The 17,508-nt window shown below is 36.0% G+C and overlaps 2 protein-coding genes across 2 annotated transcripts; one reads left to right on the forward strand and one right to left on the reverse strand.

The window, feature by feature from the left end:
• Positions 1-201: 201 nt before the first annotated feature.
• LOC107667616 (tRNA (adenine(58)-N(1))-methyltransferase non-catalytic subunit TRM6-like) lies at positions 202-6,863 on the forward strand. The gene is made up of 11 exons (XM_016459329.1): positions 202-503; positions 1,050-1,180; positions 1,274-1,383; positions 1,747-1,838; positions 1,925-2,008; positions 2,972-3,096; positions 3,370-3,695; positions 4,612-4,697; positions 4,913-5,015; positions 5,232-5,318; positions 6,074-6,863. Exons 1-11 carry the CDS (start codon positions 394-396, stop codon positions 6,251-6,253), a joined length of 1,434 nt encoding a protein of 477 aa, XP_016314815.1. The 5' UTR covers positions 202-393; the 3' UTR covers positions 6,254-6,863.
• On the reverse strand, positions 6,809-12,564 carry chgb (chromogranin B). The gene is made up of 5 exons (XM_016459328.1): positions 11,460-12,564; positions 11,184-11,230; positions 11,001-11,094; positions 8,625-10,624; positions 6,809-7,135 (listed from the first exon to the last, which is right to left on the reverse strand). Exons 1-5 carry the CDS (start codon positions 11,503-11,505, stop codon positions 7,079-7,081), a joined length of 2,244 nt encoding a protein of 747 aa, XP_016314814.1. The 5' UTR covers positions 11,506-12,564; the 3' UTR covers positions 6,809-7,078.
• Between the last annotated feature and the right edge of the window lie 4,944 nt (positions 12,565-17,508).

Below are 17,508 nucleotides of genomic sequence, written 5' to 3' on the forward strand. Positions count from 1 at the left end.
AGAATATCTCTTTGGGTTTGAGACTTTAGTCTTTGCAACTTTAGGGATCTTATCTATGCACGAACAGCTTGTAACACTACAAAGAGAAAGGAAAATTTGAAATCGCATCATATGACCCTTTTAAGTAAGTAAATGTGAGACCGACTAACATCGCTTTGATCTGTGACCTGCTAGTCTTCCTGACTGGCTGTGGCTCTGGAAATCAGCGCTCGATTAATTGGCCTTTCGGAACAGGAAGTGACAGAACACACGTGTGGAAAGAAGCATCGTTTGTGTGAAATTACTGTTCTGTTTATAGTCATAGACATTACCACTTTTGAGTCGGGTTAGTTAAAGTGTAAACTAGTTTCCAAACATCCTCCGGTCGATCTTTATCCACGCTGATCGCAGTAAATGGCGGAGTGTGTAAATGACAGTGATGCAGAGGGCAGAATCAGTTACGGAGACTATGTAGTGCTGAAGAGAGGAGATGTCTTCAAATCAGTGCAGGTCGAAAATAAAAAGTGAGTTAACCAAATAAAACTGTATTTAAATGTGATCTTCTAAGTTCAGTTTTAAGAGCTTGAGGTTTTGGCATACAGTGGGATCTAAACTCTGAGACCACATTAACAGTCCGGGATTTAAAAACGAAATTAAACTTGTAACTTGCATAAAAGGTTTGAAACATCTGATTTAAAGAAACATTCATATGTAAAACGAGCAAGAAGTATTGCATTCTGCACTGTTTCTGTATCTGCAAACGGAAGGAGTGACAAATATTAAGACTTCATGTAAATTTGTAAACTCATATTTTTGCTCAAAATTGTTCTGAAAGGAAAAAAAAACTTTTTATTGCGTTTTCACTAGTGGTCTTAGACTTTTGGAGCCCATTGTATATTTGTAAAGGCAAATGTATAGAATTATCATTAATGCATAGGAGTAACTATTTATAATCTTATCTGTTGAATGTGACCGTTCATCAAATGAAGTCTAATATTCACATTTCACTCCTGTTAAGTGCTTGTGCTGTGCTCTCCTCGTTTGCTTTGATTTGACACGTTGTCTCTCAGGAAAGTGGTCTTTGAGAAGCAGTGGTTCTTCTTGGACAATGCAGTTGGGCAGCTGTACGGGACCAGGTTTGAAATCGAAGCCGGCGGTTCACTCAAACTTAAGGCAGCAAAACACTCAGGAGACTCTTTGGGTAATGATGCTGTGGATTTATGCCGTTATCTGTGGATTTATTGAGTTTCTTGGTGACAAGATGAGATTACAATTCTCTTTTCTCCTGTCACAGATTCTAAGGAAGCAGGCCAGGATAACAGACACATAGTGGATGATGGCAGATCTCAGAAACTGTCCAGAGATGATATTGAAACACTGAAAGAGCAAGGGTTAAAAGGCCAGGTAAAGTTTTCTGGGGATGCATGTTAACCAGAACATTTCTAAACAAGGTTTTGTATTTTCCTGGTCTCCAAATTTGACTCAAGTCACTCCTTCAATATGCAAGTCTATGGGATTTTTGCTATTTAATTGATCACTGGTCAAATATTGTAAGTTCAGTGTCTTTTCACTATGGGCTTCTCGTAAAGAAATGAAAGGAGAAGAAATACTGGGGGGGAAAAATTATGTCCCTCAAAAAGAATTGTTTATTGTATTGTATGGAAAGACATAATAAAGTACAGAAAAAGCAACAGCATTCTACAGCAGGCCAAACAATTTGTGCTTACAAATAAATTTAGCTCACATGTCCATTCATGCGTGTTTAAGGAGATTGTCCAGCAGCTCATAGACAACAGTACAACATTCAAGGACAAAACTGAATTTGCTCAAGAGAAATACATCAAGAAGAAAAAGAAAAAGTGAGTTCAAACCATTTTTAATTCATATTTTGTCAATGCCATGGAATATATCACTGTCAACAAGTTCTTTGCCTTTATGTGTACAGGTACGAGAGTGACATAACAATCCTGAAGCCCTCCACTCGACTCCTTGCCATGATGTACCACGGCAGAGAACCAGGGAAAATATGGCATGTGAACCTAAAGGAATACTTTAACCATTTACTCATCCTCATGCCATTTTAGAACCCATGAATTACCTGATATAATTACATAGTTTATTATTTAGCGAAGTATTCTTTTAAGGACACTCAATATATATATATATATATATATATGAGTAGTAAAGGGATTTCCAAAAATGTTTTTTTTTTTTCCATCTAATCCCTTTGACCTAAAAATTTACTTGAATATTTTAGGTTAATATTTTACTGAGTTCTAAACATATTTGAATTCTCCATTTTTTTTATTTATATACATTATTATTTATTTACAGTATATAGTATGTATTAGATTTCCAAAAATGTTTTTTTTTTTCCATCTGAATCCCTTTGACCTAAAAATTTACTTGAATATTTTAGGTTAATATTTTACTGAGTTCTAAACATATTTGAATTCTCCATTTTTTTTATTTATATACATTATTATTTATTTACAGTATATAGTATGTATTAATATTTAGAATTTTGTTTTCATTCTGTTGGTTTAATTTTTGCTTGTTTTAGTAAGTTTGTAAGTACTTTTTTTATATTTATTTGTAGCTTTCATTTATTTTTATTTCTATTTTAGTACTTCAACTTATTTTATTTCAGTCAGTTGCCAAAATAAATGAATTTTTATTTACACATATATTATTTCAGCTTTATTTCAATTAATTAAAACAATTTTTGATTAAGTTTAATTACGTTTTAGTTAGCATTAACAACACTGCACCTCTCTGATGTTGGTTAATGGTCAAATCACATGCAAGTAAATATGTAATCTTCAAAAAAGGAAAAGTGTTTTATTTTGATTGTTTTTACTTTAAAATGATTTATTTTACATTTTTAAAATTTTCCAGTTTGGGAAACACTGTTCTAGTACGTTTAAAAGTCTAAATATTGTATTGTACAATACTATTATAAAGTATTGTAAATGTTTTTCCACTGTTTTAGTCACCTGCGGTACGACACATTGGCTCAGATTTTGACTCTGGGGAACATCCACGCTGGCAGTAAAATCATTGTTTTTGAGACCTGTGCTGGACTTGTGTTGGGCTCGGTGATGGAGAGAATGGGAGGTGATCACACTGTACTTGCAAAAATGAGAATTCTGTCATTTACTCACCCTCAAGTTGCTCCAAACCTGTATGAGTTTCTTTCTCCTGTTTAACATGAGAAGATATTTTTGAAGAATATGGGTAATTAAACGGTTGGTGACTTCCATAGTATAAAAAAAAATGTGTAAAAGTCAGTGGGGACAATCAAATGTTTGGTTACCCACATTTCCAAAAACTTGTATTAGTCAAACACTATTACACTGTACTAATGATCCAGATGTTTCTGTTTGTCAGGTTATGGCTCAGTTATTCAGATGTATCCCGGTGGAGGCCCAACGAGAGCCGGCATGGAGAGCTTCGGCTTTCCGTCACACTTCCACGAGACGCTGCATGAGTTCCCTTTATGCAAAGTTAACGCTCTGTTGGCGGGAACCCTGGATCTGTCAGAGAAGGATGCGGACTCTCAGGCCACTGGCAGCGGGAACGGACGATCCGAGTCCTCTCAGGAAACCTCAGGTGTGTCTGAGGAGAAGAACTCCGAACATCAGAGCATGGAGGTCAGCGTCGACCCGCAAGAGGAAATGAGGAGAGCGGAGCGAGAAAGACTGCGAGAACAGAGGGTAAGGTTTTTCACATGATTTTTACATGCATATTTCCCATCATGGTTGAGTGTTTCTGGAACTACTTTATGTCCCAAGGGTTGAATCATTATTAATTTTTTTTATGAATTATATTAACTGTCTTGGAAACTTTTTCCATGCCTTCATCATTTACCTTTGCTGCTTTTGCTTTTATTGTTGTCTAAGACCAAACCTTTTTTAAATGATTTAGAAATAGTTCTAAATACTAATTATCACTAGTTAAAAAAAAAAAATTAGTGATTAACTTATCTGTCTAAAAAAATCATTTAAACAGATAAACACAAACTATTTTGTCCTAGACCAAAATGTTACTTTTTAAAATAAGAATGTAACTTAAATAACTTTAAATATAATTATAAATTATAAAGAAAACAAAAAAAAAACATATGTCCATTTAAAGAAAAGCTAAAACACAGACTATTTAAAATTCTTTGTATTTGATCAAAGCCCAAAACTTTACATTTGAAATTATTCTTATTTAAATAATTATAAATATATTTTTTAAAATAATTTAAACAGCTGAACGAACACAAACTAAAAAAAAAAAGTATATATTTAAAATTTGTTGTTCTGTAACCAAATTATAACTGTCCCTCAGTTTTGGTGTAATTTTCACAATGATAAAACATTTTGCCCTTTTGAGTGTTTTCAAAAGTCTACTTGGTTTCCAAGGAGACAGGAGTTTAAAAGAAGAGCAGCTTGAGGTGAAGTGTGTGAAAGGAGATGTGTGAAGACAACAAAACAAGCAAAAACAGACTTCTTGTTAGATGCCTCTATATACACTTCTGAACATGGTTTGTGGGATAATTTAACTACTCCGGGTGGAAAAGGTCGTCTTTTAAGATTTTTTCTAAAGTTTTGCATTAATATTTGATTGGTCTTTCTAAACTTACAGGCTCAAGAGAAAAAGGTGAAGATGGAGGAGAAGAGGAAGAAGTTAGCTTCAGCTGCTGCTCTGTTAGAGGGCAGAAATGCAGATGGGTATGTTTTGTGTTGTCAAAAAAAAAACAGTGCTTTCTGTTATATAGCAAAAAGAGCTTTGCTAAAAATGAGCCTTGCTGTGACATGTGAATTTCCCTTTGGGATTAATAAAATCAATCAATATTTTGTATTGATTTAAGCTGTTTTGTATGCAGTCTTCCAGTGATTTACCTAATTAATATGGGGAGGCTGTTTGAAATATTTATTTGTTTCAGGTTGGTGATTGCTAGTCGCTTCCACCCCTGTCCTGTGTTAATGGGTCTGCTGAAGTTTGTAGCACCATCACGACCGTTCGTAGTGTACTGCCAGTACAGAGAGGTAAACGGATTGGTTTGTTGTTAAAGAGGCAGTTCATCCAAACATGTTATTTAGCAATATGTCAAAATGCCAGTTGTTGTAATGTCAAGTTCCCAGAAAGCCTAAAAAGTACCATAAATTATGGGGTGTCATCGCTTTAAAATGATTTGTATATTTAAGACAAGTGTTTTAATAACTGCTTTATGCAATATTTACTGTCTGATCTCTTTTGGACAGCCGCTGATTGAGTGCTACACAAAACTCAGGGAACAAGGAGGAGCAATCAGTCTCAGATTAACCGATTCCTGGCTCAGGCATTACCAGGTAATTCTTTACTACATCCCGTACACACATAGTTGTATGTATTATTGTTCATGCTATATTTTCGTTTTTTTACATGGGGTGTTTCATAAGGTGTTTTTGCTCTAATGCCAGACTTTGATTTGCTGTTATTCTTTTTATTTACACTACTATTCAAGTACTCTGTAGTTTTTATTTTTATTTTTTAGAAGTTAATAATTTTATTCATCAAGTATGCATTCATTTGATGAAAATAGACAGCAAGACTTTTATGCTGTTACAAAAAATTCTTAAATTAAATGTTGCTCTTTTGAACTTTATATTAATCCTGAAAAAATGTATGACACTCTTCACAAAATTGCAGCACAGCAGCTTTGTATCACACAAATAAACTACATTTTAAAATATATTAAATAGAAAACAGTTATTTTAAATTAGTAATATTTCACAATATTACTGTATTTTTGTTCAAATAATTGCAGCCTTGGTGAGCATAAACCTTAAAAAAAAAAAAAAAATAACAAAACATTTGAACGTTAGTGTACATCAAGTTCAAAATACAAAAAAATAAAAATGTATTATTTTAATTTTCTCAGTTTTTTATTTTTTGCATTGGCACAGTTATGTGTAAACATTTTTTGTTGTATTTCCAGGAAATACAGATACATTGTGATATAATTACTGTTATATAAGATGACTCATGCTGTGAAATAAGATTTTGGTCGTACCACCCACCCCTAGAAGGCTTCGACTTAATCAATTCTGTATCATTGTTTCAGGTGTTGCCCAACCGGACTCATCCAGTGCTGCTCATGAGTGGAGGTGGAGGGTATCTCCTGTCCGGAACCACGGTCGCTGCAGACGCTGCCAAAGCTAGGAATCAGCACAAATCAGAGGAGCCTGTTGCCAAGAGGCTGAAACTGGATAAGATTAGTTCATCATGTGACAGCTCTGCCTAGGCAATTAGTTTAGTTTAACTTATTTAAGTGAGAAGAAACCAAATCAGTGTTGGACTCACACATGCAGGCAGTGCTTTATTCTCTGTACGAGTTGCACGACTTTATTATTCAAAGTCTGTTATCTACTGTGTTTATTTCTTTTTGACAAGATTTGCATTTAAGAGTTACATCAATGTTCTCATTTTTATTTATTTATTTTTTTAGCAAGATGTGGAGGAAGGAAAACATGCGCTGCTTTTTCGGCATCCTCTGCACTTGGCGAATAACCAAGTTTTGCTTACAAAATGCATCATTGCCCAAGTAAACATTTATATCTTTTTAATACATTTCAGAAGGCGTCCAGCATCAAAACACAAATGATAACCACATTCATCAGCTTTGGTCCCATAATTACACATTTTATTAAATGTAAGCAATGCAGAGATTCTATGGAAAGCCATAAAGAACAACAACAATTTTTAAACATACTGCATTTTTCACAGTTGTAAAGTAGCATGCTCTTAAATGCATTCAAATTTGCAGTCAATAGTACGTGGGCATTTAGTTTTTTAGTTGTTTTTTTTTTAGAATATTTTAGGATGTAATAAAGAGAGAAATGATTCACATGGTATTATCAAGCTTATTTAGCCTTTTATAGACCATTTTGTTTCTCAGACTCTCATATTAAACACGGACTTACACCAATAACAATATTCTAATGCAGTTGTAATCAGGTACGACATATAGTAATGAATTCATCTAAAGCAGCCAAAGCACACACAAAGCTCATGGAAAATCAAATCAGGCAGCGCAAGAAAATGATGGCTCAGATGGTTCTAGGAATGGTTAAGTTGTCTCTTTCATCTGTTGATCCACAGAGGCCAGTTTCTCAAGTTCTTTTAACTGAAAGAAAAGAACAAGAATTAAATGCAGTACTTATGTTTCAAAACTCTTTTAAGTGATGCTTAAAAACTGTTGCTTTAATCAGTCCCTGGAGTTTTGTGTGTACGCGCAATCATTGCAGTCTGCCATAAAGTTGTTTCTTTATGAATGAAAGAAATTTTGTTGCTCTAGTGAAATATCCTATTTCCACATTCCCAGTAGGAAAGTTAAAGGGAAGTACCTTTAGTTATTCAATATTCCTGTCATGTTGAGGAATGATGCTCTTAGCATCCTGAGTTTATCCCTGTACACCCTTAAGTAAATGCAATATTACTTTGTAGTTTGCAGGCATATCAGATAACTCCGATATCCTTGTAATAGCACAAGATTTGGCTTAAGTAGTCACTGGAGAGACATTGATGCTGGAATGTTATTGCCAATTTTTGGTGCAGCTAAAGTTGCATGTAGTAAAGAACTGAAAGGAGTTACAGTCTACCCACATCCTTTTTTAGTCATGCAACTTATGCATGTTGAAGTCTAGCAAGCAGAGATACGGAAAAGCTACTTAAAGTGGAAAATCTGGCCTCATTTTCAAGAGCTCCATGAAGCAAGTCTTGATTGTGTTGATATCGTTTATTGCTTGCAATGCATCCCTGTCTTGTCCTAAACGACTTAGGTCAGTGAATGCTTTTTTTATTCCCATTTGTAATATTGCATGTAGACTTTGTGGGGCCATTTGTTAAAATGGGGTTGTGAAACCAAGTGCAGAGGTCTTCAACCCTGTTCCTGGAGTCCCACTGTCCTGCAGAGTTTAGATCCAGCCCTAATCAAACACACCTGAGCATTGCTTGAAAATCACAGGCAGGTGTGTTGTAGCAGGTTAGAAATGAGCTGTCCAGGACAGTGGGTCTCCAGGAGCAGGTTTGAAAACCTAGTGCATTGGTCCCCAAACCATTCCCAAGGTTTCCCCAACAGTGCACCTTTTGGATATCTCTTATTTGACACACCCATTCCAGGACTTGCCATCTCCACAAACAAGTTTATGAGTTGAATCAGAATAGGGAGACACCAAAAATGTGTGTACTGTCAGACAAAATGTGCAAAAAACTTTATCTTTAGGGGTACAACAACCGGGGCAGTAACCTTAAAGGGACATATTTATACTTTATCTATCCTAAAAGGTACATATTAATACCTTGTAGTAATATGGACCCTTAAGGTAGTACTATGACCCTTTTAGGGGTACGAAGATGTCCCTTTAAGGGCACTGCCCCAATGAAATGCTGTTGTACCCCTGAAGATACAATTTTTGCACATTTTTGCTGAGAGTCTATTGTTAAGGGGCGTTCAAGAACAGGGTTGGGAACCATTGGCCTAGCGGTTAAAGGTCTTATGGTTTCAGACCTAACAAGTGGTAATACATTAAGTATTAACCTTAAGAAAGACTTGTAACTCTCAGGAGACGATACTGGTAATAAATGTACTGTCACTTGTACAGATCAGACTATACCTCCTCTGGTGTGATAAGCTTCTGTTGGGGGACACCCTTTTCCTCCTCGGGTGACTCCTCCTGAGTAAGCAGGCCTCTTTTGTACCGGAGAGTGTCAGCAAAGTCCTCTAGTTTATGGTAGGGGTGCTGGTCAGTACTTTCATCCACCTTATGGCCTCTCTTGTACCAGGCTGGATGGTAGTATCCTCTGTAAATCCATGGGGAACGCTTCTCATAGATGTCACCTTTGTTAAGTAGACGTTCCTGTAACTCATTCTTCTTTTTTGTTAGGTACCTCAACGCAGCCTCCCTGTCCTGCTTCTCCTCTGCAGAAATCTGGTGTCCTTTCTTCAGCTCATCTTCCTCCTCTTGGCTGGTTAAGTGATGCCTCTTTTCATTAAGCTCATAAACAATCTCCTCTTCCTCTTCAGGTGAATGGCGCTTGAGGGCATTGTCTGTTGAGTCATGGAGACTGTGAGTCTTCTCTGAGATGGGTTCATCTTCATCCTTGAGCTCTGTTGAGTCGCCACGCTTGTGATGAAGCTTCTTATGGTGATATCTGTGTGTAGGCATCCAGATCCTTTTATCCATTTCCTCACTTTCCTCTGAGTCCCCATACCTTTTTTCCAGGGGTCTTTCCTCATAATCCTCTTCAGATGAGTCCCGTTTTTGGTGCTTCTTATGGTGGTATCTATGGGTGGGTTTCCCGTATCGCTTTGCGGTACCCTCGTCTACCTCTTCTGATTCTTCAGACCTCTCTTCCCGCGAGTTTAAGTCCTCATTAATATGCTTGTTCAGCAGGTCTTCATTTGGTTTGTAGTGCCTGCCATTCCCATGGCTCCTTTTTTGGCTGAAGCTTGGGAAGTCTTCTTGACTTCTGTCATAGTCTGGTTCTTCAAAATCCTCATTCTCACTGCGTTTGTGGTGCTTTTTCTTGTGATGGTATCTATGTGATGGTTTCCAGATCCGCTTCTCTCTTTCCTCACTCTCCTCATCCTCTTCTTCTCCATCCCCATGGTTTCTTTTGTGGGTGTAACTTGGGAAAAATTCTTGGCTTCTATCATAGTCCGGCTCTTCACGTTTTTCTCTGCTGGTCAGAAGATGACTCCTTTTATATTCATATAGAGGGAATTCCTCCTGGCTGCGCTCCTCATCGGGATTATCACGCTTGTAAAGGACAGAAAAATGTCTTTTCTGGGGAAATTCCTCTTGGCTTCTCTCATCGTCGGGATCTTCCCTTTTATGCTTGTTGCCTCTTTTATAGAAACTTGGGAACTCTTCCTGGCTCCGTTCATGATCCAGTTCATCACGTTTTTCTTTGATTCTTCTTTTCATAAAACTTGGGAACTCTTCCTGGCTTCGTTCATCATCCAGTTCATCACGTTTTTCTTTGATTCTTCTTTTCATAAAACTTGGGAACTCTTCCTGGCTCCGTTCATCATCCAGTTCATCACGTTTTTCTTTCATTCTTCTTTTCATAAAACTTGGGAACTCTTCCTGGCTTCGTTCATCATCCAGTTCATCACGTTTTTCTTTGATTCTTCTTTTCATAAAACTTGGGAACTCTTCCTGGCTTCGTTCATCATCCAGTTCGTCGCGTTTTTCTTTGATTCTTCTTTTCATAAAACTTGGGAACTCTTCCTGGCTTCGTTCATCATCCAGTTCATCACGTTTTTCTTTGATTCTTCTTTTCATAAAACTTGGGAACTCTTCCTGGCTTCGTTCATCATCCAGTTCATCACGTTTTTCTTTGATTCTTCTTTTCATAAAACTTGGGAACTCTTCCTGGCTTCGTTCATCATCCAGTTCATCACGTTTTTCGTAGATTCTTCGTTTCATAAAACTTGGGAACTCTTCCTGGCTACGTTCGTCATCCAGCTCCTCCCGTTTGTTAGCTTTGAGAAGATCCTCAATGAGTTCCTCCTCCTTGACTTTAGACTCTCCTCTTGGCTTTTTAAGCTCCTCTTGAACTGGTTCTAGAGTGTCTTCCTCCTTTTTCACAACTGATGAATGACCTGATCCTAAATTCATGGAGAGATTAAAATTGGCACAAAACACTCATGCAAATGATTTGTAAATCATTTTCACTCCATTGCTTATGCATTGCATGAAAACATCCAATTATTCCAGTCTTAGAGTGAAACCACTGACCCGAAACTGTCTCATCCACCAAGCACGATGTACTGAGGTTAGAAACTGTGACAATGATGTAGTCTGACTGTTATCAAGTTATATGCCCAAATGATACATTTAATGGATTTAGATGTAAGATCAAACGGAGTTGTGCAAGAATAACCTGGATAAGAATTCTCCAATGAAGTTGTTAACAAATAAATGAAACGTTCTCCTCAATGACACAATGAAGCAACACAGTGTGAACAGTGCAAAGTAACGTACCTGGTGTAAGGATGTTTTTGCATTCTGGATGCAGCGGAGTATCATCGGTCTTATACAGTGCCTTTGAAAGGATGTGAACTAAACACTGGGTAAGCTGAAATTAAAGTACATACTTTAACCAAAAGGAGTAAAACAATAAATTCATTGTTTTTTTTTCTTAGGGACATAGAAGCTACAGTATACCAGGTCCTCTCTTTGGCTGTCCTGCTCGACTGGCATGGACTCTCCATCTGGGATAGTAAAAGACTTGAATTATATTTGTGCAAATCACAATGTAAAAGCTTATTCATCTCGATATCACCAATTATATCCATACGTTTTACTCGTGCAAAACCCGCTTAAAGCAAATTCCCCTCGTGATCTACTATTTGTTCCGCAGCAAACGGTCTTGTCGCTGACCATGGTGCTGAAATGATTTATTCAATGATTCTTTGTGTGCATTAAGATTATTTCACTTACCTGCAGCGAAGAAAACAACCAAGCAGACTAAAGCCGCAAACTTCATGATGCACACAGATGTTTTCTGCTCTTAATGTTATCCGGAACGGCTCTTGTCTTTGCAGTCTTAAGCAGCAGAGAGGAGCTCAGTTTCTCGTGCTGCAGCTCGGAGCGCGCGCTGCGTCTGTTTTGAGCTCGCGGTGGGACACGCAGGGTCTGAGCTCGTGAGTTTGTGGGTTGCTTACGTCACGACCAATGTGAACCCTTAATGAGACTTTAATGAAATTTTCTGATCTGTGATGTCGGTGCATTTATTAATTTTTTTATTCATATTCAGCTTGTCGCCTTCCAGCCCAAGATTTTTAGCCTATGTGTCGAGTTACATAAAACAGTATAGAGTATATAAGTGTGAAAACTAACCCTGGTCTTCCCTATATATTTTGTGACTTATTTTATAAATCTCATGTGTCCCTTCCAGTCATACGTGATCTTGTGTATTACAAAGAAAAATATAATACCAGCAACTCAATAAGAAGTCATTAAATTCCTGCAAGATCCTGCAGTACTATATTATTAATTCAATTAATTGTTCATCCTATCTAAATAATGCTTATTGTAAATTATTGTAGGCTATATAATTGAATAAACAGTCTCCTATGAAATCAGACAGAATGCTGTGCAACTCTCAGACGCCCACTTCGTTCATGGTTGATGTGTGTCATGAGGGAATTGTGAAACTGCAAACTAATGTTTGGTACAGGTGCTCTGAGTTTCAGCAGAAGGATTGCACCTAGGATGCTGTAGTTGCTGTGGTAACTGAACAGTCACGGGGCAGTCAGAGTTTTTAAGAGCTGCAGAATGTTAAACGAGAGGCTTTGATTTATCATCCACTCAAACAGAACAAGGGAAGGGCCACATTTCAGTGTTGTCAGAACCAGACAAGGGCACTAGTGACAATGTTTTCTGGTTCACGAGTGAGAAGGAGCAGTAATTTGCCATTAAATTTTCATGTGACAATTCAATTAAGTAACGGACAGTAGGTGTAATCAGGCACGTGCAGAGGGGGGTGCGATGGGTGCTTGAGCACCTGCCCCTTTTCCCCTTGATGCCCAAAGTGCCCTTTTGTCAAGGCAATAAAAAAAACAACATTTTTTGTAATTAAACGCCATTTTGTGAAGGCCTGCCCAATCTAACTATTAGTAAAATTAATGAATAATAATTTAGTCGTAAATAAAATATAAAATTATCCACATGATGATGACCTTTCACCTGACGATCTCATCCGGGACCATCCCTCACCTTATCTGTACTTGATTTTTTTAACCTTATTTAGTAGTCTTATAAAAAAATGTTTTATCAATTTAACTGCATATTTATTGAACTACATATTTTCCATATCATCTCTTCTTAGTGTTGACTATAGTCACTATTAAAGTTTGTCTTTCATTTTCTTAATGCCTCTAGTGCTTTAGGGTGTTTTGTGCTGATTATAACAGTTTGTACAAAATATAGGCTAATTATTCAGCTTAGAGTTTAGTCATTTACTGTTACATTTATCACAGTACATTTGTAGTTATCAAGTGTGGGTGAGATTAGAGATTTAACACCTTTTGTGTATTTCTAGTTTTATTGTATATGAATTAACATTTAATTGACACAGATAACGACTGTAAAGATGTATAATTTCAGATGTTTAAACATTCTCTTAATCAAAAACTCAAAACTGTTTCTTATGAGTACTAACCTTGCTGTTTGGCATTGCACTTGGCATATGAGATATCTGACTGAGCTATTATACTGTCAGTTATGAGGCTGGCTCTGAGCAGCATTGATAAATGTCTTTTAATTAAAGACAGCATAATGAGTCTCTTGAATAAACGAGTGATTGCATAGCCCTGTCTCACCATATACTTATGGATTTCAACATGCACTATTTTGATTTGTTATAAACCAGAACACGAAGCAAGTAATATCTGTAGCATCCTGGTATTTATCACATTTATTGTCATATCTCTCTCTCCCTCCCCGGGGAAATCGAAAACACAACGTATCCATCATGCTTGTGAAGCTCGAATGCAATGAATTATACAGACATCTTGCCTCTAAAGCTGAAATCCCTGTTCATAATTTATTGAGTCAAAAAAGGAGTGAAGCTTTTAGAGTCATCGCTGCGCATATGTAGACACGATAAACGGGGAGAATAAGATGCAGGGTGCAAAGTGTACCTAGTACATACTAGCTGATTTACTAACTGAGTTGAGCTCAGATGGGTCCCCAGAATATTATCAGGTTTGTTTGGCTTTAATCAAAGTAATTTGCATGCAGAAACAAAAGATGGTGGCTAGCAGAAGATTCTGCACTTTGAGGGCTTTACTGGCTTTGATCTTCTCCTTTTTGGATCCTCGGCATCATAAAACGAGCTATATTGCTGAATTTATATTGAATATTGCTGGTGGTCTGAGGTTGTATAGTGAATATATTGTGTGACAGCTTCCTCGTGAAATTCCAAAGCGCTTTGTCAGCATGCACACAGCATATATGTCAGATATTATATGTCACAGTCAGAGGCGGACAGTAACTAAGTACATTTACTTGAGTATTGTACTTAAGTACACTTTTTGTGTATCTGTACTTGAGTATTATTTTTTCTGGGAACTTATGACTTTAACTTCACTACATTTGAAAGACAAATATTGTACTTTTCACTCCACTACATTTCTATCAAGATCCTCGAATCACTCAAGTAATGGAGTTGAGTACTTTGTCCGCCTCTGGTCACAGTCTATAAAACAGTATGGCACAGAAATAGCTCCTGTTCTCTTATATAAACGCATATTGTACATGCACTCACTTTCTTATGCTAAAATGCTATATGAGCATTAATTAGTTACTTTTTGTATGTAGTTTTGCGACTTTGGCGCCCCCTGTAGTCCAGCGAGTGGAATTCACTGTCGTAATTACAGTGTACAGCTGATTTTTTATTTTTTGATTCTTCTTTTATTATCTGTGATTTTGTTCTGTCGCTGTCATTCTGTTGCACTGCGGAAGCTTCTGTCACTAAATACTTAGGCCTACTTTCTTCCATATCGGTTGATATGCCCATAATTAATCTAACTGATACAATATGTGGTAAAATCAGTTCTCTCACAGTCCAAGAATAACAAATCTATTCGCTCGCTATTTCTAAAGGAAGTTGCCACTAAGTCTTGCTCTATTGCCTATTGGTCCAAATTTGTTAATAATCTTAAGTGGGAAAGTCTTTGGTTATTGCCTCACAAGTTTTTTGTTATAAACAAGGTAAAAGAAATCTCTTTCAAAATAATTCATAAACTCTATCCTGTTAAACATTTTCTCAGTAAGTTTAAGAAGGATATTGATGTAGCTCTTTTTGCTCTTTGCACCTGGAAACAGTCCCCCACATTTTAGTTATGTGAAAAAAGTTATGGTATGATGTCTCTGTTTATCAAAGAAGAGGTACTCTTTCCACATTCATAGTTTTCTAACAAAAAGCACTGTTTTACAGTGGTTTGTAAAGAATTGGAAAACTATTTTTGTACTATTCAATATAGTACAAATAGAAAGGCAAATAAAACGGTCCACTTGTGTTCTATCTTCAAAATCTTTGAGTGATATAAAGGTCCTGCATGTCTGTGATTGTAATTTCTTTCTTTCTTTTTTTTCTTCTTCTTATTTTTATATATATTTTCTTCTCTCCGTTGTTCCCCTGGCTTCATAATGTCATACTGTTTTGTTTTTGTCGTTTAAAGCATAACAAAAACGTACATTCTTCCAAAACAGACGTTTGGGAATGAAAACAGAAGCCATTGGCCTTATTAGAAATCAGTGTGCTATCATAATGAACTTGCATTTAAAGGTAAAAAAAAAAAAAAAAAGTACATATCCTACAGTTGCTTAAATTGAGGATTTCATCACAAACTGCTTCAGCTATGACACTTGCAAAATATTATAATACTGTATTTGTTGTTTTTAACTCCTTCCAAGTATAAGAGTTATTCATGGATTCACAATATCAAATAATATATTTCATGCACCCTCAGGCATATATTTATATTAGACACACAGATCATTTTATTATTTAGGGTCCCTGGTCTACATCAGACGAATATCCAACAAACAAAGAAATAGGGAGATATTAGGTAAAGGAAATCGTGACCACAACAGGTTTTTGAGGAGTTTAGGTGATTTGAAGGGTGTATAGTGTCTGTTATAGTACAAGCAGTGCTGCAGGTGTGCAGTGAAAGTGCTACTCTTTTATGCATTCAATGATGAGAAACTACTGTGTTCATCTGGGACTGCATCATCTCTGTTGTCCCATAACACACAAATATAGCCTCCTTTTAACATAGATCAGGACGTCATCAGATGTGTACAGTGGCCGAGAAGTGCAAAACAAATCACAATTCTGAAACCAAAATAAATTACAAACGCAAATGCAAGTCTAAAAAAACAAAATAACAATTCAGAAAGCACAACAACAATTCAGAAAACATTATAACAAGTCAGACCTGCGCGACTTCACCGAGCAGGGAAACCGGCAAGGCCCTTAAGTATAATTTTTATCGTCCCAGTACACACTCTCCTTTTCTGTCCTCTCTTTTCCACCTCTATCGTGTGTTTCCAACACATTCCGGTTGTCTCTCGACAACGCTCTAAGGTCACACGCAGACGGCAACGCAATGTTGCTAACCTGCATCCTATCTCTACATCCTCTACTGCACCTCTTTCTTTCTCTGCTGACTTGTTATAATGTTTTCTGAATTGTTGTTGTGTTTTCTGAATTGTTATTTTGTTTTTTAGACTTGCATTTGCGTTTGTAATTTGTTATTTTGTTTTCAGAATTGTGATTTGTTTTGCACTTCTCGGCCACCGTAGATGTCCCTGCCAGACCCATAACTTGAATTAAAACTTGATATATTTGGTAAAGTGCATCTAAAGATATAGATGTAACTGCCAATAAATTACTACACCTTTCAGAACTGACTTTTTTTACTATAAGAATATATACTACCATTTTCAATGTTTCAAAAAAGCGTCTAATACCTAATCTGCCTTTATTTGACCAAGAATACATGTAGAGAGTTTTTCATTCTTGCAAGAAAATAGTTATCTCAGAAAAAAAAAAAAAAGGAGTTATGGATCCAGACATATCCAAAGGGGTAAATTAATGCTGCAAATAAATGGTTAATTTGAGGACTAGAACAAAATACTACTAATAATAATGTGTAAATCTAAACCTTTATAAATTAATTTAACTTCAAATAACAGGACAAAATGTTAGTAAAATAAAAAAGCAATCTCTCTCAAAAATACAATATATTAAAAACGTATATAAATATAAAATAAAAATATATAGATAAAAAAAAACTTTAATGTTGGCGACATTGTCTGACAATATCCAGAAATCTTTCAAAAGTCTTTATAGCTCAGAATCTTATAGTTTTACTTTTTCAGCAGAGATGACTAAGTACCAATCCATCATTAAAAACTGAATCCCTTTAAAGAAGTCTCTTCTGCTCATCAAGGCTGCATTTATTAGATCAAGAATACAGTAAAAAAAAACTGTATCTTCCAAAATGTTATTACAAAATAAAATAATGGTTTCTATTTTATTATACTTTAAAATATAATTTATTTCTGTGATGCAAATCTGAATTTCCATCAGCCATTACTCCAGTATAAAGTGTCACATGATCCTTAAGAAATCATTCTGTTGGCGACATTGTACTGACAATATCCAGAAATCTTTCAAAAGTCTTTATAGCTCAGAATCTTATAGTTTTACTTTTTCAGCAGAGATGACTAAGTACCAATCCATCATTAAAAACTGAATCCCTGACATTTTTATTCAGATACTTATATTATTATTCACAGCAGACTTACAACATATCAGCACACTGACAAGGCAATGTATCACCATAATAAGTGCAATAAACTACTTTATACAATAAAATGCTTAATATTTTTGCTAAACAACTTCTTTCAGTCGATTTTCTATATTTTGAGTCAATGCTCATGTCTATAATCAACACAAATATGTGAATAACATTTT

Source organism: Sinocyclocheilus anshuiensis, unplaced genomic scaffold, assembly GCF_001515605.1.
Source record: "Sinocyclocheilus anshuiensis isolate Anshui unplaced genomic scaffold, SAMN03320099.WGS_v1.1 scaffold1189, whole genome shotgun sequence".
Lineage (NCBI taxonomy): Eukaryota > Metazoa > Chordata > Actinopteri > Cypriniformes > Cyprinidae > Sinocyclocheilus > Sinocyclocheilus anshuiensis.

Excerpts from the sequence above, each read along its gene's own strand:
- LOC107667616 (XM_016459329.1), top strand. The coding sequence starts at position 394 with ATGGCGGAGTGTGTAAATGACAGTGATGCAGAGGGCAGAATCAGTTAC. Across the intron at positions 1,384-1,746 it reads AGCAAGGGTTAAAAGGCCAG|GAGATTGTCCAGCAGCTCAT; the intron begins GTAAAGTTTTCT and ends TGCGTGTTTAAG. Across the intron at positions 5,016-5,231 it reads TGTACTGCCAGTACAGAGAG|CCGCTGATTGAGTGCTACAC; the intron begins GTAAACGGATTG and ends TCTTTTGGACAG.
- chgb (XM_016459328.1), bottom strand. The coding sequence starts at position 11,505 with ATGAAGTTTGCGGCTTTAGTCTGCTTGGTTGTTTTCTTCGCTGCAG. Across the intron at positions 11,095-11,183 it reads ACAGCCAAAGAGAGGACCTG|CTTACCCAGTGTTTAGTTCA; the intron begins GTATACTGTAGC and ends CTTTAATTTCAG. Across the intron at positions 7,136-8,624 it reads AGCTTATCACACCAGAGGAG|TTAAAAGAACTTGAGAAACT; the intron begins GTATAGTCTGAT and ends CTTTTCTTTCAG.